The sequence below is a fragment of the Petromyzon marinus genome, chromosome 18, assembly GCF_048934315.1.
Source record: "Petromyzon marinus isolate PM22_M1 ecotype Great Lakes invasive population chromosome 18, UKy_Petmar_22M1.pri1.0, whole genome shotgun sequence".
Lineage (NCBI taxonomy): Eukaryota > Metazoa > Chordata > Hyperoartia > Petromyzontiformes > Petromyzontidae > Petromyzon > Petromyzon marinus.
Window position 1 is genome coordinate 6,073,921 of NC_133684.1, and position 26,380 is coordinate 6,100,300.

The 26,380-nt window shown below is 52.6% G+C and overlaps 2 protein-coding genes across 4 annotated transcripts in view; both read left to right on the forward strand.

Moving 5' to 3' along the window:
• The window catches only part of PIR (pirin), a 42,348-nt gene extending 36,311 nt beyond the window's left edge, over positions 1-6,037 (forward strand). For all 3 annotated transcript variants that reach the window (XM_032956636.2, XM_032956635.2, XM_032956634.2), the window contains exons 8-10: positions 2,316-2,398; positions 3,218-3,284; positions 3,864-6,037. In XM_032956636.2, coding sequence (XP_032812527.1) covers positions 2,316-2,398; positions 3,218-3,284; positions 3,864-3,982 — 269 coding nt within the window. In that variant the 3' untranslated portion in view covers positions 3,983-6,037. The remainder of the gene's footprint in view (positions 1-2,315; positions 2,399-3,217; positions 3,285-3,863) is intronic.
• A 4,733-nt stretch (positions 6,038-10,770) lies between these two features.
• Positions 10,771-25,979, forward strand: VEGFC (vascular endothelial growth factor C). Its single transcript, XM_032956637.2, has 7 exons — positions 10,771-11,943; positions 16,551-16,629; positions 17,077-17,354; positions 20,937-21,088; positions 22,105-22,226; positions 22,977-23,193; positions 23,601-25,979. The coding sequence occupies exons 1-7, from the start codon at positions 11,560-11,562 to the stop codon at positions 23,695-23,697; spliced, it is 1,329 nt and encodes a 442-aa protein (XP_032812528.2). The 5' UTR covers positions 10,771-11,559; the 3' UTR covers positions 23,698-25,979.
• Positions 25,980-26,380: the final 401 nt, after the last annotated feature.

Below are 26,380 nucleotides of genomic sequence, written 5' to 3' on the forward strand. Positions count from 1 at the left end.
CATGCTTTTGGAGTACCTGACCCTCTGCTCACGATCATTAAGGACCTTCATGATGGTGAGCGGGCTCGGGTAAAACTACGTGGCCGGGAGTCAGAGCCATTCCCTGTACACCTTGGGGTGCGACAGGGATGTCCTCTGGCTCCCACATTATTTAACATCTATTTTGACCACGTAGTTCGTGAAGCCTTCAATAGCTGTATCGGGGGAATCTCCATATGGTACAGATAAAATGGGAGGCTGATCGATGCCCGGGTGCGGTCAAAGAATGGCTCCATATTGCTCAACCACGTTATGTATGCTGATGATTTGGTAATAGCTGCTCATTCAGAGGAGGAGTTGGAGATGCTGCTGCTGAGACTGGAGCATGCCACTAAGAGGTGGGGCCTTACCATCAGCCCCACCAAAACTAAGCACCTGCCTGGGTATTTTGTACCATCGGACACTCCACCCCCACAACTCCCAATCGGTGATGGAGCAGTTGTGGAGAGAGTGGAGAGTTTCCCATACCTGGGCAGTGTGCTTATGACTGGCTCCAGTTTAACAGCAGAGGTCTCACTCCGAATCAGTCGAGCGGCAATATCTTTTAATCGGTTGCATAACGCTGTGTGGAAGCTACCTGGTCTGTCGCTTCGCACTAAGCTTCAGGTCTTCTCGGCCACGGTCATTCCCTCCCTTCTCTACGCTTGCGAAACGTGGACCCCCCTAATGGAACATCTTCGCCGGTTAGAAACATTTAGGCTGGCCTGCCTACGATCCATCCTGGGTTTAACCAGACTGGATTGTGTGAGAAGCTCACAAAGCCTTGAAAGATCTGGGCAAGGTCCCATCAGTGAGCTCTTCCGGCGGGCAAGGCTGCGATGGCTGGGTCATGTAGCCCGCATGCCCAGCCACCGCATGCCGAAACAGCTTTTGTTCGGCCGGATTGAGGGGGCTAAACGGGCGCGGCACGGGCTAGAGAAGAGATGGAGTGATGTGGTACAGGAGGACGTGGAGCTGAGTGGACTTGCCGATGACTGGTACCAGCGGTGTCAAGATCGGCCTCTGTGGAGGAGGCTCGTGAAGGACGCTACTGGGCAGTTGGAGGTAGTCGCCCTCCAACAACAACGGAGGGCGGAGGAGCGACGCTCACAACAACGAGCGGAGCGCCGGGTGGCTGAAGCACAGCGGGTTGGCACAGTAGGGGGCACAGGTGGTGCATCAGCCAGTCATCTCAGTCAGTCGACCCGTGGCACCTGGGTCTGCCCCGTGACCTCCTGCCAGCGGGCGTTCGACACTTCACGTGGCCTCAGGGTACACATAGCCTGGCACAAGCGTCGTGGTGACGTCACCGCCACTTAGTGGCGAATGGCGGTTGTTGTTGTTGTATGTGAGTGTGTGTATGTGAGTGTGTGTATGTGAGTGTAGTAGTAGTGTTGCGGTTAGCGCTACGCTGCTCTACGAACCCGGCCACCCGAGTTCGATTCCCGCTCACGGCCAACACCAGTGACGATTATCTGAACCGGTCGTGGGCCTCCCCTAGGTCGACTCAGCCTCAAATGAGTACCCGGTGCGCTGTGTAAACATTACCACGAGGGAGACAAATGCAGTCGCGCGTGGTGTTGGTCACCCACCCCTTCGTGTGCGTGCCGGCCTTCATAGGTGCTCGCCAACAGCACTTGCCCCAACATTATGTTAAGGCTATACGGGGGATCTTTGTGATTGAGTGAGTGTGCTCGCGAACGGCACTTGCCCCAACAGCCTGTCAAGGCTTTGTGGTTGAGTTGCCACCATGGGAGCGATGGTGAGGAGGGAGAGAGGCGCTCTCGTCCCACGTTACGCAGAGGGGCGGCTCCAGAAAGTTGGTGACTTCGGGAGAGGGGGAGATGCGGGTGGTCAAAATTTGTATAATTATTATTCTTACTGAAATCGTCGTATTACAGGCTCAGTTTGTCACTGAAGATTGGTTACCTGGAGTGTTACAAATATGGAATAATTCGATGGGTCAATGACCCGAATGATAATTATTGCACCACCACCACCACCATCCCAGCGTGGACGAACGAGGGCTTTCATCCGAGTACGTCCTTACCCAGGAAGGTGCACCCATTATTTGCGTCCTAATCACAGCCCTCCGATTGGTCGGGCATTCTGTGATCATGCGAAAATCCACTGGCGACTCGGTGATTCTGCTCACGGTTACCCACATCCGTCTATGTCCACCGCAGAGTTCGCGTCGGTGGGGGGAGGGGGTGAGAGAGAGGGATTGGTAGGCGGGCGCTTGGATGTTCTGAACTTGCCGTGCTGATGATCCCCAATGTTGCCGCTGCCTCTGGCAGGCCCTGTGGGAGCGGAGCAGCGAGTGGAAGCGCATCACACCGTGGTGCTGGGGGACGGAGATCACGTGATCATGCAGAACCAGGTGCCCGACCGCCTGACGACGAGCACCGAACACACCACCAACGATCAACACCTCGCTAATACTGACTCATGACCACCACCAAATTACCAACTATAAGCGGATATTTACTTCACGACCACCACCTCATGACTACAGACTAACGATTACAGACTTAACGGCCAATCACTCTCCACTGCCATTGAGAGTCTGTAATTAAATCCAGGCCTGATTTTGGCTTATGACATAACAAAGAGACAACATTTGGCATGGTTAACATATTTTGTGTGTTGCGCACGTTTCTTGTGTTTAATATCTCATGTGTTTCCAATGTTTCACATGTTTAACGCAATTAATGTGTGTCTCTCCACGTCTCCTGCATCTCGCCACATTATCCCACGTCTCCCCGCGTCTCCCCACGTCTCTCCACGTCTCCCCACATCTCTCCACATCTCCCCACGTCTCCCCACGTCTCTCCACGTCTCCCCACGTCTCCCCGCGTCTCCCCACGTATCCCCACATCTCTCCACGTCTCCCCACGTCTCCCCACATCTCCCCGCGTCTCCCCACATCTCCCCACGTCTCCCCACGTCTCCCCACATCACCCCACGTCTCCCCACGTCTCCCCACATCTCCCCACATCTCTCCACGTCTCCCCACGTCTCCCCACATCTCCCCACATCTCCCCGCGTATCCCCACATCTCCCCACATCTCCCCACGTCTCCCCACATCTCCCCACATCTCCCCACGTCTCCCCACGTCTCCCCACATCTCCCCACATCACCCCACGTCTCCCCACGTCTCCCCGTGCCCGCCACACGTCAACGTTTCCCGTCCCCGAGGATCGCGAGGAGGCTCACTTCGTGCTCGTGGCTGGGGAACCTCTTAAGGAGCCGATCGTGCAGCACGGTAAACAACGACACCACCACCACCACCATCAACAACAACAACAGTATGGATTTCTGCAGTGGCTAAATTTAGGGTGTGGGAGACATTTTCCCTTCCGGGGTCAGAGAGGGCTCCCAGACACCTTTGGCAGGGGCTGCGCGTCCACACGACGCTTCCACCACCGGTACACGGCGAGGCAGCGGCGTCTCGTGTCCAGACTGCGAGGCCGTCGCTGCACCGTCGCTGCACCACGACGTGGGAGTTGTGGCACGTAGCGGTCAGCGCCACTGCGCTACGTACCCGGCGCGATCCGGCTTCGACACCCGCTCGCGATTATAATCGCCACTGGTGTTGTCCGAACCGGTCGTGGGCCTCCACTAGGTCGTGGGCCTCCCCTAGGTCGACTCGGCCTCGAATTATTACCTGGTGTGGTGTGTAAACATCGCCCCGAGGTGCTGGCCACCCGCCCCCTGCCCCCGCCCCCGCCCCCTCATGTGCCGAGCCGGCCTTCATAGGGTGCTCGATAGTAGCACTTGCTCCAACAGTCTGTTAAAGGCTGTAAGGGGGATCTTTGTGTTGATGTCGATGTTTGTCCTGCAGGACCCTTTGTGATGAACACGCAGGAGGAGATTGAGGAGGCCATCTCAGACTTCCGCAACGGAACCAACGGGTTCGAGCGAGCCAAGGGCTGGAAATCCCAGAATGGGAACCGTCAATGATGACATCATCGCGTACAGCACCATCATCGTCATCATCATCATTCCCATGATCATCATTGACACCATCTCCAGCACCATCATCGCGTACAGCACCATCATCATCATCGTCATCATTCCCATGATCATCATTGACACCATCTCCAGCACCATCATCGCGTACAGCACCATCATCGTCATCATCATCATTCCCATGATCATCATTGACACCATCTCCAGCACCATCATCGCGTACAGCTCCATCATCGTCATCATCATTCCCATGATCATCATTGACACCATCTCCAGCACCATCATCACGATCGACACTATGTATGTTAAACTGTTACTTCAATCTCTCTGTTTCTTCACTGTCACCTACTGAGTCATCACCACCGTTATCTTCACTTTCACCAGCAACGATCGGACGACCGTCACCACCAACATCATCATCACCATGATCTGTGTCGCTTCTGTGTTCACCACAATCATTGTCACCATCTACGGCCAGCCACCATCATCAAACCTTGTCATTCCTTCTCCCAGTGGGCATCATCATCACCATCGCCTGCGACCATTACCATCGCTTTCACCAAGTCCACCGTCATCGTTACCCATTGCATTGCCGTCACCATGACCATCACACGATCATCATAAGCCTCATCAGCACCATCATCATCGGCACATGTTTCACCTACATCACCGCCACCATCACCGACAAAACGGTCGCCACGATAGCTGCCTACGGCACCATCGCCTACATCATCACCAATACCCCATCAACATCTCTAAACTGTCATCGTCATCTTCGTGTGTGGGTGTGTCTTGCCAACAGTTAATTTCCTGCTTACTAAATAGTTTGAATATATACATGTGCTTAAGAATTTTAAGGGGAAAAAAATCTCAAAGATTAGAAGCACTGTTGCATATAACTTATATGTGTATTGATTTCTTTATAATCACATAATTGTGATCACATCCTCATTAACATTAGCATCATTATCAGGTAGCATAGGTGAGTGTAAATTCGTTGGATTGCCTCTGGTGGTTTTAAAATGTGGGTACCATCAGCTTCCAAACCCATTCAATACCTCTAAAAACGGTCATCGTATGTATACTACTGTTGCCTTAGAGTGTATCCGCCTGTTGCCTGTTGTGGGGAGCGGTGGTGTAGCGGTCAGCGCTACGCTGCACTACGAACCCGGCGACCCGAGTTCTATTCCCGCTCGCGGCCAACACCGGTGACGATTATCTGAACCGGTCCTGGGCCTCCCCTAGTTCGACTCGGCCTCAGATGAGTACCTGGTGCGGCGTGTAAAACATCGCCACTGGGGAGACAAAGGCAGTCGGGCGTGGTGTTGGCCACCCACCCCCTTGGTGTGCCGTTGCCGGCCTTCAGAGGTGCTCGCTAACAGCACTTGCCCCAACAGTCTGTTCAGGCTATACGGGGGATATTTGTCTTTGTATCGCCTGTAGCATTATAGACTGTTGGGGCAAGCGCTGTTGGTGAATGCGCTCGTCAGTGAGTACACGCGCGGGGCTCACGCGCGCACAGCATTCTCAACGAGCACAGCAAGCCCGCGCTCAGTAATTACAGCAGCCCTACAGCAACAGCTGCACCCGCTCTGGCCGTCTGCTATGAATAGGGATCGCTCGAGGTTTTTTTTCCTCTCTGATGTTTACATGCTCTCATACTTTCTCAGGGTAGGAGGCGGTTTATTTTATGGGTTGGGAGTGGTGGTGGTATTGGAGCAAGCAGCCTTGGGACTGCGGTGTGGGAAAGAGGTCACTCCCTCCTCTCTCTGGTTCTTTCGGTGAAGTCACGTAGGCAGAACAAATAATCATCATCATCATCAGGTGATGACGGACGCTTGTGTTGCGACCGAAACGTCGTGTTCTTTTATTATTTTTTCTGTCTACGTGACATTTCCGAAAGAACCAGAGAGTGTGGATTCCTGCAGTCACGGAAGCTTCAAATCAAGGTCACTCCCTGTCTACGACTCTTTCGTTCGCAAATCGCTCATCCTCTATCGATTTATTTCCAGGCTTTTAAAAAATAAATATATATCATTTACCGACCATTTCCATCCCGAGTGCGTTATCGGCATCGCGTCCGTCACTGGACGAAGAATCCGTTCGGATCTCTCGCAGAGTTGGTACGCGAATCCTTCGTGATGGGCAACGGCCCCGCCGAAGTGGATGTCTCAGAACTACGTCCGAGATCTCTTCAAGTAGGGGCGCCACGGTGGCTAGGAGATGTGAACTACCTCGCCTGGTATACAGGAGGTCGTGGGCTCCATCCCAACCCTGACACCTGTATATTTGGAGTTTGCATGTCTCTCGCTCTCCTCGTGGTCACGTGGATTTTTTTCGGGTCCTCCGGGTTTTCCCTCCATATTTAAAACACGCGTTTGGAGTATTTGGCTGCTATAAATTTCCATATGATGATACGCCACTTCATTGGAATATCACTTGTGGCCAGGCCGCTTCTGAAAAAGAGCTAAATAGCTCATTGGGCCCTACCTGGACCTTACCCGTTCGCTCTGCTGGATTTGATCCCAAAATAATGTTGATGTGGTAGTTTGTGTGTGCAGTTATTGGTCATGGGTTTGAAAACTAATTTCTTTAGAACTGCTTTCTGTGATTAGTTAGTTGTCCTTCCCCTGCACCTCCGATTCGCACCGTTGCCTACGTACGATGCGAAAGAAGTTCAATATACATACAGAACGGGGGATGAGACCAACAGCTCACTACACGGGAACACTCGGTTTTAGTCACGAGTGACCTTGGAGTCAAACCCAGGAACTCAATGGTGCCAGCTCAGCCCTCTGACCTCTGAGCCACATGGGCCACCTCGGGTCATTCGTTCGCAGTTCCCAGTCCACCGACTTGCCTTGCCACTCACGAAACATTCCAATGCGTGTCATCAAGATGCTGATATACGCTCAGAGCCGCACGGGAATCCTTACCCCCCGTTAATTTTAGTTGCAGGCTTTCCCAGCATATGATGCATAATTTGTTTATTTTGGATTAGATCGTATAGAGTGTATAATTTAATAAACATTTACGAGGACTAAATTTAAACTAATAAAAACTTTATTTTATTTTATTAGGTTCGGCCTAGTGAGCTATGCAGCTCTTTTTCAGAAGCGACATGGTCACAAATGGTCGCTCAACGAAATGGCTCGTCATCATGTTGGAAATGTTTAGCTGTAGAGGAAAACCGGAGGACCCACAGAAAAGTCCACGCGATCACGGAGAAAACATGCAAACTCCAAATATACAGCAGGCGTCAGGGTTGTCGTGATCGAACCCACGACCTCCTGTATACCAGGCGAGGTCGGTAACATCTCCACCACCCAACAGAGCCGATCAAATCAAATGGTCACGTGGGCAAATAAATCGATTGGTTTGGTCCATCAACACCGAAATATGATCCCGTTTCGTCCCTCGTTGCTTCAGAGTCGTTCATTGCCACTGCGACTTGATAACAATACTTATCGACAACAACAACATTATTTCGGGAATGTTTTGTTGTTGTTACTTTTGGGGCCATTCTTATTGCGCAAAGCTATGGCACAGGCTCCGTGTTTGCCGTCGTCACCGGCCACCACCTCGACATTGGGGGGGGAGGGGGCACCTCGCTCCTGAACATTCTGCCGCCGCTGCTGCCATCAAGCTCAAGAAGACAATCTCAAGTGGACCCAGTGGCTACCGGGACAAGGGGGCAGAGAGAGAGAGAGGGCCTTCGGAGAACGAAATCCGACGCTCGACCTGCAGGCAGTTTGCCCCCCGTCCGTGTCTTAGCCGTCAGGACACATCCCCCCCAATATTCAAATATGCTCAAAATGTCCCCCCCCAATATATTGCTATAAAATATATTTCTGTTTATGTGATTGTGGTTATGGTTGTACTTTATTAATCCCTAATCTCTGCCATTACATACAATGAAACAATAAAGGTAACAAATAAAAAATAGAGCAATGTAATACAATACACTATTAGACATTGTAAAGTGAATTTTTTAATATTTTAGGCAGGAAATTCGTTTTCAAATTTAGATTTTTTTCTGGGGGGGGATCCCCAGACCCCCTGGAAGATTTGGTCCCCCCCAATGTTGACTCCATGGCTACAGCCTTGCTTCACCCTCACTCTCCCTCTCTCTCTGGCGCAGCTAAACTGCGCCCAGGGGAATTTGTGGTTTGTCCGTGAGCGGTGGTGCAGTAGTCAACGCACCGCGCTACGAATCCGGCGACTTGAGTTTTGATTGCCGTTCACGGTTGCAGACTATTTGAAACCGGTCCCAGTCCTCGGTCTTCACCTAGGTCGACTCAGCCTTAAACGAGCACCAGGTAAAGTGTGTGAATATCAGCACTGGGGAGACAAAGGCGGCCGGGGGTGGTGTTGGTTACACCCACCCGGCACACCCCTTGCCCCAAAAATATGTTAAAAGGCTATATGGGGGATCTTTGTCGTTGTGTGTATGCGTCTGTGTTTGTGTATTTGGGTGAGATCGGTAGTCTGTGTGTGTGTGCGCGTTTCCGTCTGTGTATGTTTGTGTATGTGAGTACCTGTGTGTGTTATGCATGCGTCTGTGTATATGTTTATCTGTGTATGAGCCAGTGTAAATGCCTATGTGGGTGAGTGTGTATATGTTTATGAGTGCGCGTGTGTGTATATATGAGCATGTGTATGTGGGTGAGATCGTGTGTGTAGATGTATGGAGAGCGGTGGTGCAGCGGTTAGCGTGCTTCGCTCTATGAACCCGTCCACCCAAGTTCGATTCCCGCTCACGGCCAACACCAGTGACGATTATCTGAACCGGTCCTGGACCTCCCCTGGGTCGACTCGGCCTCAAATGAGTACCTGGTGGCCACTCGTGAGACAAAGGCGATCGGGGCGTGATGCTGGCCACCCATCATAGGTGCTACTCGCTAACAACACTTGCCCCAAAAGTCTGTAAAGGCTATACGGGGGGGGGGGGGACTTTGTCTTTGTGGATGAGTGTGTGCGCGCGCGTGGGCGAGTGTGTGTGTGTTCACGATAAGGCGCGCGCGTGACCTGCGATTGAGAATTCCTGCAGAAGCTGGTCAGTGTTGGCTATAATTTTCCCCAGGATGTAAACGTGACGTCAAACCGAAGTAACATTTGCTTGAACTTAACTGTCGCACGCCATCCTTAACATTGCTAACTTCACTCAGGTATGCGGGCCTAAGTAGGGGGATTTTTTTTTAAAATGTAGTTTATTATATTTCGTCGTCCTTTGTAGAGGCGCGCGGGCCTGAAGTTGCTCACGACACGAACCGCGTGTATTGGAGAGAACATTTCTTTCGGACTGACTTTTTGTGTTTACTTTTGCTTGTCGGCTGGCTTCGTAAGACGTTCGACATGCATGCATACGACGGCGAGTTTGAGTTAATTGTTCTGTTTAACCAGGCTGAGAACTCAAAAGTGACCAGCTATGAGTCTCATTCGCAAGAGCGACTGACCTGGGGTTCACCAAACTGACAAAAGCAAAACGAAAGAAAATTAAGTTACAGCAATGAAGCAAATCAGGTGGTGAGATGTTAACTCCCTCGCCTGGTATACGGGAGGTAGTGGGTTCGACCCCCGACCCTGACGCCTGCTGTATATTTGGAGTTTGCGTGTCTTTCTCTCTCTTTTTCCCGTGGTCGCGTGGATTTTTCTCTGGGTCCTTCGGCTTTTTCACCCCTTCCACATTGAGAATCAACATCACGCGTTTAAGAGTCGAGTATTTGGCTGCTTTACATTTCAACACGATGATAAGCCACTGTGTAGCGCAGTGGGGCTTACCTGGCAAAATAAAAATAAAATAGTTTAAAATTATAATAGGGTCACGGGTTGAAAGGACAACAGTTTCGTTCGCAACGGCGGAGTGGCAGCCGAAGGAGGGAAGGGAAACGCTCCCGACAGTCAGTCCATCGAGGAGATGGAGCGATGAGGTCAGCTCGGTGGATTGTTGCGTCGCAGGAGAGCGAGTTGATGGCAGCGGCGGCTCGGGAAGGTCTTCATCCGACGGTGGAACGGACCGCGGCTTGATCGTGAAGCGCGCGAACGTCACTCGGGTTGTGCTGTGGACGCGTGAGGCTGACGCATGGAGGTACGGACAGGCATCGAATGTCTCGCTGGGTCTCGTCTGGGTCACTGCCAGACTGGAGCGGGAACGTGACTAGCAGCCGCAGCCATAGCGAAGGAAGGCAGGGCGGGGTATACTGGATGTGGTGTGCCGTCGCCGACCCGGAGCAGCCCCGGGTGAAATGAATGGCTGCGCACAGGCGCGCGTGATGATTCTCGTGCGAGTTTTAAAAGGTTTGATAGTCTTAATTGTATTGTTTACAGCGACAGTAACGATCGCTTGCGTAAACATTTCTGGGATTGAGTTTATGTGCAGGTCAGGGTTGACTTAGGTCAACGTCAGCAGCAGCAGCATCACCATGTGATGAGCAGCAGCTGAAGCATCATCAGCATCTTCGTCATCTCTCCGTCGACTCGATGTCCTCTCCTCCACTGCATCCACATCCTCCCCTCTCCTCCCGCTCCTCTCCTTCCTCTCCCCTCGCCCCTTTCTTCCTGCACTCCTCAGACCTCCTCCTCCTCCCTCTCGTCCCTCCTCCCGTCTCCCCTCTCCTCCCTTCTGCGTCCTCTCTCCTCCTCCCTTCTCCGCTATTTCCACCGCACGTTTCCGCTGCTGGCCGCCAAGGGTTTTTGGCACCGACGGGGGGGGGGGGGGGGTGTTAGAGGAGGGGGTGGGGGGAGGAGGCAGTGGGGGGAGGGGGGTCCGCACTGAGCGTAAAAGTGGGCAGTGCAAGTAGTGCCTCTCACTCCTGCTGCGGGCGAGACCTGTGGAGACATCGCCACATCGCCGGTCTCATCATCACCATCACCACCACATCATCACCGGTCCCATCATCACCATCACCACCACATCATCACCGGTCCCATCACCACCACATCATCACCGGTCCCATCACCACCATCGCATCACCGGTCTCATCACCACCACATCATCACCGGTCCCATCATCACCACATCATCACCGGTCTCATCATCACCACCGCATCACCGGTCCCATCATCACCACCACATCACCGGTCCCATCATCACCACCACATCACCTGTCCCATCATAACCACCACATCACCTGTCCCATCACCACCACCACATCATCACAGGTCCCATCATCACCACCACATCACCGGTCCCATCATCACCACCACATCACCGGTCCCATCATCACCACCACATCATCACAGGTCTCATCATCACCACCACATTACCGGTCCCATCATCATCACCACCAACACCACCACATCAGCATCTCCATAATCGCATCACCGGTGCCATCATCATCATCGTCGACTACATCACTGTCCTCCACATTACCGGCCACCACATCACGAGCCTCCCAGCTGTTCGCTACCTCTCTGTCCGGAGCCTGCTCCGCGCCCTCTCTCTCCTCCAGTTCCCTTGCGGCGCTTCACGGCGGAGACTCGCCCGGTGAGAGCGGCCCCCAGACGCCACTGAGCACCGCGAATTCCTCTCGCCTCGATCCGACTCGACCAAGGTGACCTCGCCGCCGGATGTCGAGCCATGCGGATTCTCATCCTCGTGGCTCTGCCTGCACCATCGCCCTGCTGCTATCTTCCATCATCATCACCACCATCACCACCATCACCACGACCATCACTCCCGCCGTCGTCATCATCACCGCTGTCACTGCCATCGTCATCGTGGGAACTAGCAGGGTCAGGCATGAGGTCAGCTCACTGAGAGCCACGGCGACTCCTTTGAAGGCGGCTCAGATGATCATGAAGCTGAGGCTGCTGATGATGGTGGTGGCGGTGCTCATGGGATCGTGGTCTCTTCCCTGCACCTCGGCTCTGCCTCGCCCCGGAGTGTCAAGTGTTCAGGTTCGATCGAACCCCGCGACGGGAGGAGTGAGGGACACGCGTGGAGGTTACGAGGTGAGTGTGTGTGTTTCTGTGTGCGTGTGTGTTGTGTGTACTGCTGTTGTTGGGGAGGGGGCGGTAGTGATGTAGTCAGCGCACTGCGCTACGAACCCCGCCGTCCAGGTTCGATTCCGGCTAAGATCAGCGGTAATCGTCTGAACGGGTGCTGGGGCCTCCCCTAGATCAACTGAGCCTCAAATGAGTTCCTGGTGCGATGTGTAAAACATCGTCGTCGATGAGGACAAAGGCGGCGGTGGGGCACAGTGCTGGCCATACCGCCGCCTCGTGTTTCTGTACCAGAGGTGCTCGCTAACAACACTTGCCCCAACAACACTTGCCCCAACAACACCTGCCCCAACAACACTTGCCCCAACAACACTTGCCCCAACAACACCTGCCCCAACAACACTTGCCCCACAACACTTGTCCCAACAACACCTGCCCCAACAACACTTGCCCCAACAACACTTGTCCCAACAACACTTGCCCCAACAACACCTGCCCCAACAACGCTTGCCCCAACAACGCTTGCCCCAACAACACTTGCCCCAACAACACTTGCCCCAACAACACCTGCCCCAACAACACCTGCCCCAACAACACTTGCCCCAACAACACCTGCCCCAACAACACCTGCCCCAACAACACTTGCCCAACAACACTTGCCTCAACAACACTTGCCCCAACAACACTTGCCTGTTCAGGCTTTAGGGAGGATCTTTGTCTTTGTCGTGTGCATGTACCGCTGTGTCAATGTGTGTGCGTTACTTCGCGTGTTAATGTGCGTGTGTGTCGGTATGGGTGTGTGCCATTGTCCTAGCGTGAGTGTGACACTAAAGTGTGGCAGTGTGTGCCAGTTACCAGTGTGAGTGATACTAAAGTGTGTCTGTGTGCCAGTGTCCCAGTGTGAGTGTGACACTAAAGTGTGGCAGTGTGTGTGTGCCAGTGTCCTAGTGTGAGTGTGATACTAAAGTGTGTCAGTGAGTGTGTGCTAGTGTCCTAGTGTGAGTGTGATACTAAAGTGTGTCAGTGAGTGTGCGCTAGTGTCCTAGTGTGAGTGTGATACTAAAGTGTGTCAGTGAGTGTGCGCTAGTGTCCCAGTGTTAGTGTGACACTAAAGTGTGTCAGTGAGTGTGTGCTAGTGTCCTAGCGTGAGTGTGATAATAAAGTGTGTCAGTGTGTGTGTGCCATTGTCCTAGCGTGAGTGTGACACTAAAGTGTGGCAGTGTGTGCCAGTTACCAGTGTGAGTGTGATAATAAAGTGTGTCAGCGTGTGTGTGCCATTGCCCTAAAACAACCCCCTACCTCATCGTTGGTGCTGGACGGTAACGCTGTGGTGATCAGTGCCATGGGGGGAGGGCAAATTTCGATTGGGCATTCCCCTCATGGCGTTTGTAGCCACCACAGCGGCCAAAGGGGGCTCTGGACGGGTGCGAGGGGCTGGTAACCCCTCCACCTTCAATCCAAGTACCACTAAACCACGAAATAACACTCTAATTAAGTTTGTATTAAGTTTGTGCCGGAGGCCGTGGGGGGACAGGCATCCATGACGTCTCCTGGCCAAACCCCATTTGGCGGAGCCAGGAGATTGAATCCTTACCCTCGGGGTTCCTCCAGAAACAGCAAAAAGCCACTGCGGGTGGCCACGTGGAATGTTCGAATGCTCACTGCAGAGGAGAGGCTGCCACTCCTCTGTCGGGAGCTGGACCGGTACCGCCTGGATCTCTGTGGTATTAAGGAGGTCCGGTGGACCGGCTCTGGCTCCTGCCACCATGAGGAGTGGACAGTCCTCTACTCGGGGCAGGAGACTGCCAAACAACAGGGAGTGACTCTTCTTCTGAATAAAATAATGAAGGGGGCGTGGGAGCGTGGCAGTGAGGTGTTGGAAGCTGTAAGCCCCAGGCTACTTTGGGCTCGCCTTCCCATCAACCGGAGGTGAGGAGTGGTGGTCGTGGATACTTATGCCCACACCAAAGACGAACATCCGTGGAGGGATGCAGGCAAGGCAGATGAGTCAGATGCCTTCTATGACCTCCTGTCACAGGTGCTAGCTAAAGTGGCCCTTCGGGATAGAGTCATCTTGTTGGGTGACTTTAATGCCCGAGTTGCCCGTGATGCTGGCACCTGGCTGGAGTGATTGGAAGGCATGGGCCAGATTAGCTCAATAACAACGGCAGGAGGCTGATAGATTTTTGTGCAGCCCATGGCCTTGTAATTACCAACACGCTGTTCCGACATCGGCGCATCCACACAACATCATGGATGCATGCCGGGTCCAAGCAAGAACATCTGCTGGACTACATAGTGACGGAACAGCAGATGCGGACCCATGTCCTTGACACCAGGACGTACCGTGGAGCTAATCTGCCCTCTGACCATCTACTTGTCATCTGTAAGATGCGCCTGCCATTCTTCCACTCCAGTGGTGGGTGTACACCCAGGACCCCATTCAAACCCATAGTGGCCTGGTTTCAGCTAGCTGATGAAAGTTGCAAGCGAGAACTTCATCATCGCTTGCGGCTGGGGTTAGCATTGTCCTCCACTCCTCCTGATGTCGAGGGAAATGGGCGAGGTTCAGGACTGTGGTTCAAGCAGCTGCAATGGCTGCTTTGGGTACACGGTCCAGACCTCCCCAGTGACCCTGGCTCACAGAGGTGTTCAGGCTGGCTGAGAAAAAGTAACAGGACCACTTTAATCGTCTACAGCATCCCACGTCAGAGAATGAGGAGGCTTACTACTACAGCAGAGGTGTAGGGAATTCCAACAAGACCTACATCTCTGCTTTATTTACCTGGTCAAGGCCTATGATACCATCAGTAGGCCTGGGGTCTGGGTTGTTCTTCGTGCTTCCGGAGTCCCTGACTCTCTGCTCACAATCATTAAGGACCTTCATGATGGTGAGCGGGCCCGGGTAAAACTACGTGGCTGGGAATTGGAGACATTCCCTGTTCACCTTGGTGTGCGACAGGGATGTCCTCTGGCTCCCACATTATTTAACATCTATTTCGACCATGTAGTTCGTGAAGCCTTTGATGGCTGTATCGGAGGAATTTCCGTCTCGTACAGATACAATGGGAGGCTGATCGATGGTCGGGTGCGGTCAAGAGATGGCTCCCTATTGCTCAACCACGTTATGTATGCCGATCATCTGGTAATTGCTGCTCACTCAGAGGGGGAGTTGGAGACGCTGCTGCTGAACTGGGGCATGCCACTAAGAGGTGGGGCCTTACCATCAGCCCCACCAAAACTAAGCACCTGCCTGGGTATTTTGTACCATCGGACACTCCACCCCCACAACTCCCAATTGGTAATGGGGTAGTTGTGGAGAGAGTGGAGAGATTCCCATACCTGGGCAGTGTGCTCATGACCGGCTCCGGTTTGACATCAGAGGTCTCACTCCGAATCAGTCGAGTGGCATTATCTTTTCATCGGTTGCGTAACGCTGTGTGGAAGCTACCTGGTCTGTCGCTCCACACGAAGCTTCATGTCTTCTCGGCCACAGTCATGTCCTCCCTTATCTACGCTTGCAAAACGTGGACCCCCCCTAATGGAACATCTTCACCGGTTAGAAACATTTAGGCTGGCCTGCCTACGGATCCATCCTGGATTTAACCAGGCTGGATTGTCTGAGAAGCTCACAAATCCTTGAAAGACCTGGACAAAGTCCCATCGTTGAGCTCCTCCGGCTGGCAAGGCTGCGTTGGCTGGGTCATGTAGCCCGCATGCCCAGCCACCGCATGCCTAAACAGCTTTCGTTCGGCCGGATAGAGGGGGCTCAACGGGAGCGGCACGGGCTAGAGAAGAGATGGAGTGATGTGGTACAGGAGGATGTGTAGCTGAGTGGACTTGTCGATGAGTGGTATCAGCGGTGTCAAGATCGGCCTCTGTGGAGGAGGCTCGTGAAGGCCGCTACTGGGCAGTTGGAGGCAGTCGCCCTCCAACAACAACGGAGGGCGGAGGAGCGACGCTTACAACAACGAGCGGAGCGCGGGGTGGCTAAAGCACAGCAAGTTGGCACAGTAGGGGGCACAGGTGGTGCATCGGCCAGTCATCTCAGTCATCCCAGTCAGTCTATCCGTGGCACCTGCTTGGTCTGCCCCGTGACCTCCTGCCAGCGAGCGTTCGACACTTCACGTGGCCTCCACGTGCACATAGCCTGGCACAAGCGTCGTGGTGACGGCACCGCCACTTAGTGGCGAATGGCGGTTGTTGTTATTGTTGCCAGTGTTCCAGCGTGAGTGGGATAACAAAGTGTGTCAGGTGTGCACCCGTGATGATGATGATGATGTGGGTACCCGTGATGATGTGCACAGAGGGTGTCTGTGATGATGATGATGTGGGTACCTGTGATTATGTGCACAGAGGGTGTCTGTGATGATGATGATGATGTGGGTACCCGTGATTATGTGCACAGAGGGTGTCTATGATGATGATGATGTGGGTACCCGTGATGATGTGCACAGGGGGTGTCTGTGATGATGATGATGATGTGGGTACCCGTGATGATGTGCACAGAGGGTGTCTGTGATGATGATGATGATGTGGGTACCCGTGATGATGTGCACAGAGGGTGTCTGTGATGATGGTGATGATGATGTGGGTACCCGTGATGATGTGCACAGGGGGTGTCGCCGTGGAGCCTCGTTCGCTGTCGCCTCAAGCGTTCGGGGACTCCGGCCACGTTCAACATTAACTGGGAGAGTGCGTGATCATCATCATCACGATCATCATCATCATCATCACGAGCATCATCATTATCATGGGCATCATCAAGGCCATCATCATCATGCCCCTCATCATTGCGGGCATCATCATCACCATCATAATCACGATCATCATCATCACGAGCATCATCATTATCATGGGCATCATCAAGGCCATCATCATCATGCCCCTCATCATCGCGGGCATCATCATCACCATCATAATCACGGGCATCATAATCATTCATGGGCATCGTCATCACGGGCATCTTCGTCATCATCACCATGGGCATCATCAATTATGTTGAGGCTGTTGCTATTGCTGCTGCTACTGCTGCTGCTGTTGCTGCTGCTATTGCTGCTGCTGTTGATGCTGCTGCTGACGATTTTAATGAAGGTGTCACTCGTCCCAAACCTCCGCCACCCCCCCCCCCTCTTCCTCAAGGCATCGACCGCGAGTGGCACAAGACGCGCTGCGTGCCGCGCGAGGTGTGCGTCGACGTGGCGCGCGAGCGGGCGGGCGAAAGAGCGGCCCCCGGGGTGGCCCCCGGGGCTGCGTGGGGCAGCGGCTGGGGCCCCGGCGGCTCGGACGCCGAGGGGGGAGGCTCGGGCAGCGCCTCGTTCTTCAAGCCGCCCTGCGTGGCGCTGCATCGCTGCGGCGGCTGCTGCAACTCGGAGGGGCTGCAGTGCGTGAACACGAGCTACGAGTACATCAGCAAGACGGTTCGCGCTGCCACGCCACGGTTCAAAAACGAACGACCCCCCTCCCTCCCCCATTTTGTGTTGTTGTTGTTGCTTTTAGTTTGTTGTCCTTCATCCCACCCACCGGCACCCTCACCGCCACACCTCCGACGATGCACGTGTAGGCTACGTACGGTGCGGAGGAAGTTCGTCTGTCACTACGAGTCGTGGTGACCACCACTGCCACGGCCATCATCGCCGTTATGGTCATCACGATCGGCAACAACAATTGATTTGGTCATTCTGCCGCTGCTGCTGCTGTTGCGTTCGCAGTGGTGCGCAACAACAACAACAACATCACTCAACACATTCGTCAATAGCATTGTGGCCTTAGCAAGAAAAAAAATTGACGACGTTTTGGGCAATGGCCCTTTTTCATAGCACTTTTCGTTTACGTGTTCACGAAGGGCAGTTGTCCGAAACGTCGCCACATATATATTTTCTGCGTGTTTTTTTGTTGTCATCCTTGTCATCGTCGCTATCGGTTCAATCGACGGCTTCCATGGTAGCTCGCTCGCTCTTCCTTCTCCTGCGGCTCCTGAGAGTCTGAAATTCCCTGCCTCGTGACCTTTCGGCATGTCGATGCCTTCCTCGTCTGTGCTTAAGTCTGATACGACAACAATAACAACGACGACGTGCAGTCTACAAATCTTACCCACTCTGACCTCTCTCTCTACGTGCTGTAAGAAGGTAGTGATTACCCGAAACGTCGCCCGTTTATATATCTTTTTCAAAGGCCAAGCAGTGTCATTGACGAGCGTGTTGAGTGTTGTACGCGTTGGCCTGAGCACCTCACCCTTCTCCTCCGTGCGATCAAGCCCAGAGTCCTCACTCCCTCAACAAACCCTTGGCGTCCCTTAGATTCGTCTGATTACGCTGCAGAATTTAAACGTGCGACGTTGCGTTTTGTCCGTGACTCGTGCGCTCAGCTGCTTCACTCACAGAGCTACTTACTCGACGACACCCTCGCTGACATACTTAAGTGCCACGCTCACGCTGGGAACACTGGCACACACACACTGACACACTTAGTGTCACGCTGGGACACTGGCACACACACACACACACTGACACACTTTAGTATCACACTCACACTGGCACACACACACACTGACACACTTTAGTATCACACTCACACTGGCACACACACACACACTGACACACTTTAGTATCACACTGGCACACACACACACACTGACACACTTTAGTATCACACTGGCACACACACACACACTGACACACTTTAGTATCACACTCACGCTGGGAGACTGGCACACACACACTGACACACTTTGAGTATCACAATCACACTGGCACACACAGTGACACACTTTAGTATCACACTCACACTGGCACACACACACACTGACACACTTTGAGTATTTCGTTTTTATGTGAAGTCTTGTTTTGAAGTGAATCTGTCTTGGAGTTGTGGGGGCCTTTAGGGGGCCATGCGAGTTGAAGATATCGTTGTAGTCGCGTATCACCGACACGGCCACCTTCGTCATCACGGTTATCTTTGCATTGATTTATCATCGGAGTCATAATCATCATAATTGTTATTGATATCATCATCATCGTCGTGATGAGTATAAAGTTGGTGACGTTTCGGTCAATGGCCCTTCTTCATTGTACATAGAGAGGCCAGATAGGTAGGGCGGATGAGAGACGATGTGTGTGTCTGTATGTGTGTCTGTAGGGATCTATGTGTGTGTGTGTCTGTAGGGATCTATGTGTGTCTGTAGGGATCTATGTGTGTGTGTGTGTCTGTAGGGATCTATGTGTGTGTGTGTATCTGTAGGGATGTGTGTGTGTCTGTAGGGATGTGTGTGTGTGTCTGTAGGGATGTGTGTGTGTGTGTGTCCGTAGGAATCTGTGTGTGTGTCTGTAGAGATGTGTGTGTGTCTGTAGGGATGTGTGTGTGTCCGTAGGGATCTGTGTGTGTGTGTCTGTAGGGATGTGTGTGTGTGTCTGTAGGGATGTGTGTGTGTGTCTGTAAGGATCTATGTGTGTGTGTATATAGGGATCTGTATGTGTGTCTATAGGGATCTATGTGTGTGTGTGTGTCTGTAGGGATCTATGTGTGTGTGTGTCTGTAGGGATCTATGTGTGTGTGTATAGGGAACTGTGTGTATGCCTATAGGTAAGTGTGTGCGTCTATTTGGATCTGTGTATGTTTAGGGATCTATGTGTGTCTATAAGGATCTGTGTGTGTTTATAGGGATGTGTGTGTGTGTCTATAATAATATGTGTGTCTTGCCGGATGTGTGTGTGTCTATAACAGGGGTGGGTAATTTTTTTTACTCGCGGGCCTTAATGGGTTCTAAAATTTGACAGAGGGGCCGGGCCAAGAACAGATGGATGGAGTGTTTGTGTGAACTAATATAAATGACGTGTAAAAATCATTACATGAAAGGATTTGGCCTTTAACAGGTAGCAAAGCATTTATTTGCAAGGCAATTTAACACATTGCACGAACATGAACAATACAAAAACTTGTCGTAACGTGACTGATCAAACATCATGAAAACATCTGAGGCCTGCGCCCAAACCAATTACCTCACTTGAACTTCTTTATTATCTACATTAAAAGGTTAGACAAATTCGGCGGGCCGGATTAAAAAGCCCAACGGGCCGTATACGGCCCGGGGGCCGTACTTTGCCCACGTCTGGTCTATAAGGATGTGTGTGTCTATAAGGATGTGTGTGTGTTTATAGGGATCTGTGTGCGTCTATAAGGATCTGTGTGTGTCTATAAGGATGTGTGTGTCTATAAGGATGTGTGTGTGTCTATAAGGATCTGTGTGTGTCTATAAGGATCTGTGTGTGTCTATAAGGATCTGTGTGTGTCTATAAGGATGTGTGTGTGTCTATAAGGATGTGTGAGTGTGTCTGTGTGTGGCGGGCGATCGTGTAGCGGTTAGCGCCACGCTGCGCTACGAACCTGACGATTATCTGATGCGGTCCTGGGCCTCCCCTAGGTTGACTCAGTCTGAAATTAGTATCTGGTGCGGTGTGTAAACATCGCCACTGGGGAGACGTTCTAGCCTTCATAGGTGCTCGCTAACAGCACTTGCCCCAACGGTCTGTTCAGGCTATACGGGGGATCTTTGTCTTTGTGTGTCTATAAGGACCTGTGTGTCCGTAAGGGTCTGTATGTGTCTATAAATATCTGTGTGTGTCTATAAGGACCTGTGTGTGTCTGTAAGGATGTGTGTTGGCACAGTAGGGGGCACAGGTGGTGCATGGGCCAGCCGTCATCTCAGTCGACCCGTGGCACCTGCTGGGTCTGCCCCGTGACCTCCTGCCGGCGTGGCATCAACGTGCACCTAGCCTGGTACAAGCGCGGTGGTGGCGTCACCGCCACTTAGCGTTGTTGTCAAAAGGGCTGTGTGTCAATAGTGATGTGTGTGTGTCAGTAGTGATGTGTGTGTGTCAGTAGTGATGTGTGTGTGTGTCAATAGTGATGTGTGTGTGTGTCAATAGTGATGTGTGTGTCAGTAGCGATGTGTGTGTCGTGTGTGTGTCAATAGCGCTGTGTATGTCGTGTGTGTGTCCGTGCAGCTGATCGAGATCTCCGTGAGCTCGGTTCGCCTGGAGGCCGTGACCGTGAGCTTCGTGAACCACACCACGTGCCGCTGCCTGTCCCGTGCCGACGCCGCGCGACACTCCCACGCCATCATCCGCCGCGCCCTCGGGGAGACTCCGGAGAGCGGGTACCCCGGGGTGCCACGGGGTACCACGGGGTGCCACGGGGTACCACGGGGTACCCCGGGGTACCCCGTGGGGGAGGCCACCAGCCGTAGAGCGCACGCGCGGTTAGCGTTCGAGATGGGCTAAAGCCTTAAAGGGCTTATGGACGATGGAGGTTTAAGGCCAGCTTCGGGGTTAAGGGGTATGGGCAAGGGGTTAGGGTTTATGGGGTTCGGGGCTAGGGTTAGGGGGTCACGTTTTGGGGTTTGGGACGAGGGTTAATGTCGGTGCTCGCGCGTAATTGTTGGTACGGTTCTACAGCGAGGGGTTAGGACAAGGAGAGATGGTTAAGGGATTAAGGATAGGGTTTAGGGTTGAGGTTAGAGTTAGAGCGAGGGCACGGGGCTAGGACCGAGTTAAATGGGTTAGGGACAGGGCTAGGTTGTCCGAATTAGAGGTTAGGCTTGAGCTGCCTTTACCAAACTCGACCATGACTCGCGACACCCCATCGATACGTTATTTCGAGTCGACCAAATCATTTCTATTTGAATCAGACTACAGTCGGTACACGCTGCACGTGCGTGCCTAGTGATTGCTAAAACTGTCACGTGGGCCATTCAGGCTGTTGTGGTGAGCGCTGTTCGCGAGCAACCTACGAAGGCCGTCACGGCACACGAGGGAGAGGGTGTCCCAGCACCACGCTCGGCCGCCTTTGTCTCCCCCCGACTGCTGTTTACGCACCAGGCACCAATTTGAATACCGGTTCAAATATTCGCCACTTGGTGGGTGAGCGGCAATGTAAAGGCCTTGAAATAAATCAATAAGACAAACCCAGTCTAAGCGGCCAGGGACCCTCTTGAAAGAACGCTCCTGCGACTCGGCGTGCCTCATCATGAACACACGAGCACGTGACCCGGTCCAGAGTCTGCTTGCGCAAACAAACATCAACAACAAATTTCGTTCGTTCGTTCGTTCCGGTCGATCGGATAGAGGTGGCCGGAGGGATCAACGCGGATTGTCGTTTACCCGCGTCTCTCAGCTGCGCGCCCGTGAGGGGAGGCGCCGAGGTCGAATGCGGATCCGGGCACCTCTGGGATGACCTCTCGTGCGCCTGCGTGCCCAGACTGGAAGCGTTGCTGGCACCACACCTCAGCTACTGGCGTGAGTGTGGGACATCACCCGTGACATATCTCACTTTTGAAAAGAAAAAAAAAGACAGTATATGCAAACGAGCAGTCCCTCCCTCTCTCTCTTTCTCTCTCCATCCCTCCGCCGGTCACAGAAAGCAGTGTCACCATCAGTAATAGTAGCTGCAATATCGGCTGCAGCAGCAGCAGCCAGAATAGCAGCAACGTCCTATAATCATAATCAGCAGCAATAGCAGCAGCGTCATTATCAACTCGGCTTCAGCGGTAGCGCAGCATGAGCAACAGCAGCAGCAACGTTTATCATCGTTAAACAGAAGTTGTTGTGGTACCACGTTTGGCACGAATTCTGAGAAAATACTTCATGATTAGGAGAAGAAAACACGATTGTAAAACAGCAACTTTTCAGAGCAACCATTTTACCGTCGTTTTTAAACTCTGGACCGTGTTTCCCACTGCGGAGGCGTCTTGCCGCCCTCTTTTAATCAAATAAAAACACATTCGTAAACAATACTGTGGCCCCTAAAGGAGTATATATAAAAGGCGACGTTTCCGGCACTGGCCCTTTTTCATAGCAGACGAGGATTGGAATTTGCAACCTTCCGATCGCGAGCCACTCGCTCTTCTGCCGGGCCACCAAATCGCAAGGAAGCGAAGCGCTTCATGAAACCTGGGAGCCCTCCACCTTGAACGATCTTCACCTTTGACCCGGTGCATTAACCCCCACCCCCCCTTCCCATCCCCTACCCCGCCGCTCCCCCCGCAGTGCCGGATCCGCCGCTGGCGGCTCCCCCGGCGCGCACGTGCGGCCCGGGTCGCGCGCTCGACGAGGAGTCGTGCGCGTGCGTGTGCCGGCGCGCGTGCCCGCGACGCCACCGCCGCCGCACTCGCAGCGCGCACGGAGCGCGCTGCGAGTGCGCGTGCCCCGAGACGCGCGAGGGCTGCGCGCGCCGCGGTGGCCGCTTCCACGCCGAAACGTGCAGGTGCGGGGGTGGGGGGTGAGCAGGGGGGGGGGGGGGGCGTGGAGGATGTGGGGGTAAAACCAGCACAGTCCCAGGGATTCATTTGAGAGAATAAAAAAATGTGTCCGGGGATGAGCGTCAGTTGGGAGAGAAAAAAATCCCTGCAGTGAAGAGGATTATGGGTTGGAAGGGCCCTGGAAATATTCTATGAACAAGTTAAGCCATGGGCACAGTACAGGAGAATAAATGAAAGGCTAAGATATCTGAACTTAATGAAAGGGCAGTTACACCACGGACAAATGCAATATTGAGTGCGGGTGGCTAAGTGGTAAGGCAATATACAACTGTCGCATATCTCGCTCTCTATATCTATCTCCTCTCTGCCTCTGTCTTCCTCTCGCTGATTCTGCGTGGTCCTGTGCGTGCAGCTGTCTCCGAGCCCCGTGTCCTCGCGTTGTCTGCGTCCCCGGCCACGCCACCCACCCGCGCTCGTGCAGCTGTGTGCCGTGGGGGCGCGGCCTCTGAGCAATGGGAACCGAGCCTGCTCTGGACTCAGGTCCGGGCCCAGACTCAGCATGGACCAAGATCGAGCCTGGACCCAGACCCAACATGGACCCAGACCCAGCCTGGATCCAGACTCAACATGGACCCAGACCCAGGCTGGATCCAGACTCAACATGGACCCAGATCCAGCCTGGATCCAGACTCAACATGGACCCAGATCCAGCCTGGATCCAGACTCAACATGGACCCAGACCCAGCCTGGACTCACACCCTTCCTGGACCCAGATCCAGCCAGGATCCAGACTCAACATGGACCCAGACCCAGCCTGGATCCAGACTCAACATGGACCCCAGACCTAGCTTTGATTTAGACTCGGTCTGGACCCAGAACCAGCCTGGACCCAGACCCAACATCGACCTATATATACAGGCTGGACCCAGACCCTGCCTGGACCCAGACCCAGTTGGTCCCAGGGTTGGACGCAGATCATGCTTAGACCCAGATCCAGCCTGGACTCAGATTCAATTTGGACACAGACCCAAGCTCAATCCAAAACCAAACTCGCCTCAACCCGAACCCGGACCCTACCCTGGACCTGACCCAGCCCAAAATATGCACTGTGCACTTTTTTCACAGTGCACCCAAGATGGTGGACACTGGCACGCCCACTCATACGTACAGATAGCCACACAATTAAATAGATCGATTGATGTAAATGCAAGTCTTTGCATTGACATCTGGTCCAGGGCCAGTCGTGGAGATTTTACGCTTCTATGGAGGGATCAAGTGTTTCTGAGATACAAAAAAAACATGAAAATACCCGCAATCTTTTGACTCCTCGGCATCAAATTTAATGATGCGGCTTCTCTGCGCGGTGCTCCACTTATTGACCGAGGAGGGACGACGACGATGATAATGATGCTTAAGAAGATGATGAGGACCATGATGATGATCATGACAATGATGATCGTTTGTTTTTATCGAGGTAATTTTGGACCACAATGGGCTGTGCATATGAGGATGCATGCAAATGAGTCTCATAGAGCCAGAAATAGGCCTGAATTCAGACGCTGGTGATGATGAGACTGCAAGAGGCCTCTTTGAAGGAAGTGTCAAATTGGATAACGAGCGGGGAAGACCTAAAGCCAAACTCAGACGGTGGTGGTGGTGGACTGTGAAGAGGGGATCTTGGAGTTCTGGTATCTGTCAACTGTGCAACCTTTGTGGGATCTAGCATGTGGAAGGAAGCGATGGAATTGTGTGGTGGCATCACTGGCATTGTCCGTGATGATCAGCAGCGATTATGTGAACCGATCCTGGGCCTCTTCTAGATCGACTCTGTCTTAAATGAATACCCATCATCACTCGGGAGACAAAGCCGGCTGGGCATGGTTCTTGCCACACACCACCTTCCTCTTGCACTGTGCCGACATTAATTGGTGCTCACGAACTCGCAGTTTTCTCAACGATGTCACTTCACTGTCCGCAAACCCTTGCCTCCGAAGTTGCTGGATCACAGACGTGTAACATAGGCTACAAATATGTGCATTTGTTTTCAACTCCTTCACTGACGCCTGTTAACCAATCCACAGTTTCATGAAGGTGTATTAACTCGTCCGGCCGAATAATCCCCATGCGTACAATATCATCTTATTTGGGATCAATATTTTACAGAGTAATAATATTACAATTTACAGATATTTGTCAATCCTCTGCTGGATGAAGGCCTCCACCACGCCGTGCCTGTGATGGGGATTGTTTGGCCATACTTCACCACGCTGATCAGTGCGAATTAGTGAAAGGGGGAGAGGGGGTGGTGGGCAGTACCGGTTTAGATTTCGCTCGCCACTGACGCGTGGCCGGGAATCCAACTCGCGTCGGCTGGATTTCAGGGCACGGTGCCCTAACCACTGCGCCACCGTTCCTCCAATCATTGCGGCGCAAACAAAAATGCCTTTGAGATTACGAGTACGGAATACTTCAGGTTTATTGAGATACCGTATTCTCCCGATTATAAGATACCATTTATTTTTTACAACTGTATTTTTTAAACAAAAGTTGTGGGTGCGTCGTATAATCCGCTCGGTGATGTGTGATCAGATTTGTGTAACCTTATTGATACCCGACGCAAGTTCGGGATGCGTCTTACTTTCCGGAACGTCTTATACATCAGAGAATACGGTAATGTTTGCTGTCATATGCCATGATCAATGTTGGCGTTTTTTGTTTTGTAAAATATGTTGCTCCCTACGCGTGCATTTTATTATCTATTGTGTACATAAATATTTATTTACATCCTAAATTCAACATATGGCGTAAATTAATTGCAAAGCTGCTAGCAACGTGCAGTTGCTAAGGGTTTAAGATTGTTGTACGTTTTTGTGCCAACGTTATTATAAGAGCTTGGGAAAACGAGACGAGATGCATGGGAGGGAATTCGAGAGTCGAGCTGTCTCAGCCAATTCGTTTGTTTTTTTACAGCCACTTTGTCAAACCACTGCTGGATGAATGCCTCTCCACGTTGTTGTCGGTCGTGGGAATCGTGTGTGGCCATACTTAAACCACGTTGGCCAGGACCGGTTCGGAAATCACCACTGATGTTGATCGCGGACAGGAATGGACGTGAGGTGGCGAGACGTTATCCTTCTCTCGCCTGGTTACGCAGGAGGTCGTGGGTTCGATCCCGACCTTGACGCCTGCTGT

Bases quoted from the DNA above. Each gene is read 5' to 3' on its own strand.
- VEGFC (XM_032956637.2), top strand. From the start codon at position 11,560: ATGTCGAGCCATGCGGATTCTCATCCTCGTGGCTCTGCCTGCACCATC. The intron at 11,944-16,550 runs GTGAGTGTGTGT...TGATGTGCACAG, and splicing joins ACACGCGTGGAGGTTACGAG to GGGGTGTCGCCGTGGAGCCT. The intron at 21,089-22,104 runs GTACCCCGGGGT...CGCGTCTCTCAG, and splicing joins GGGGAGACTCCGGAGAGCGG to CTGCGCGCCCGTGAGGGGAG.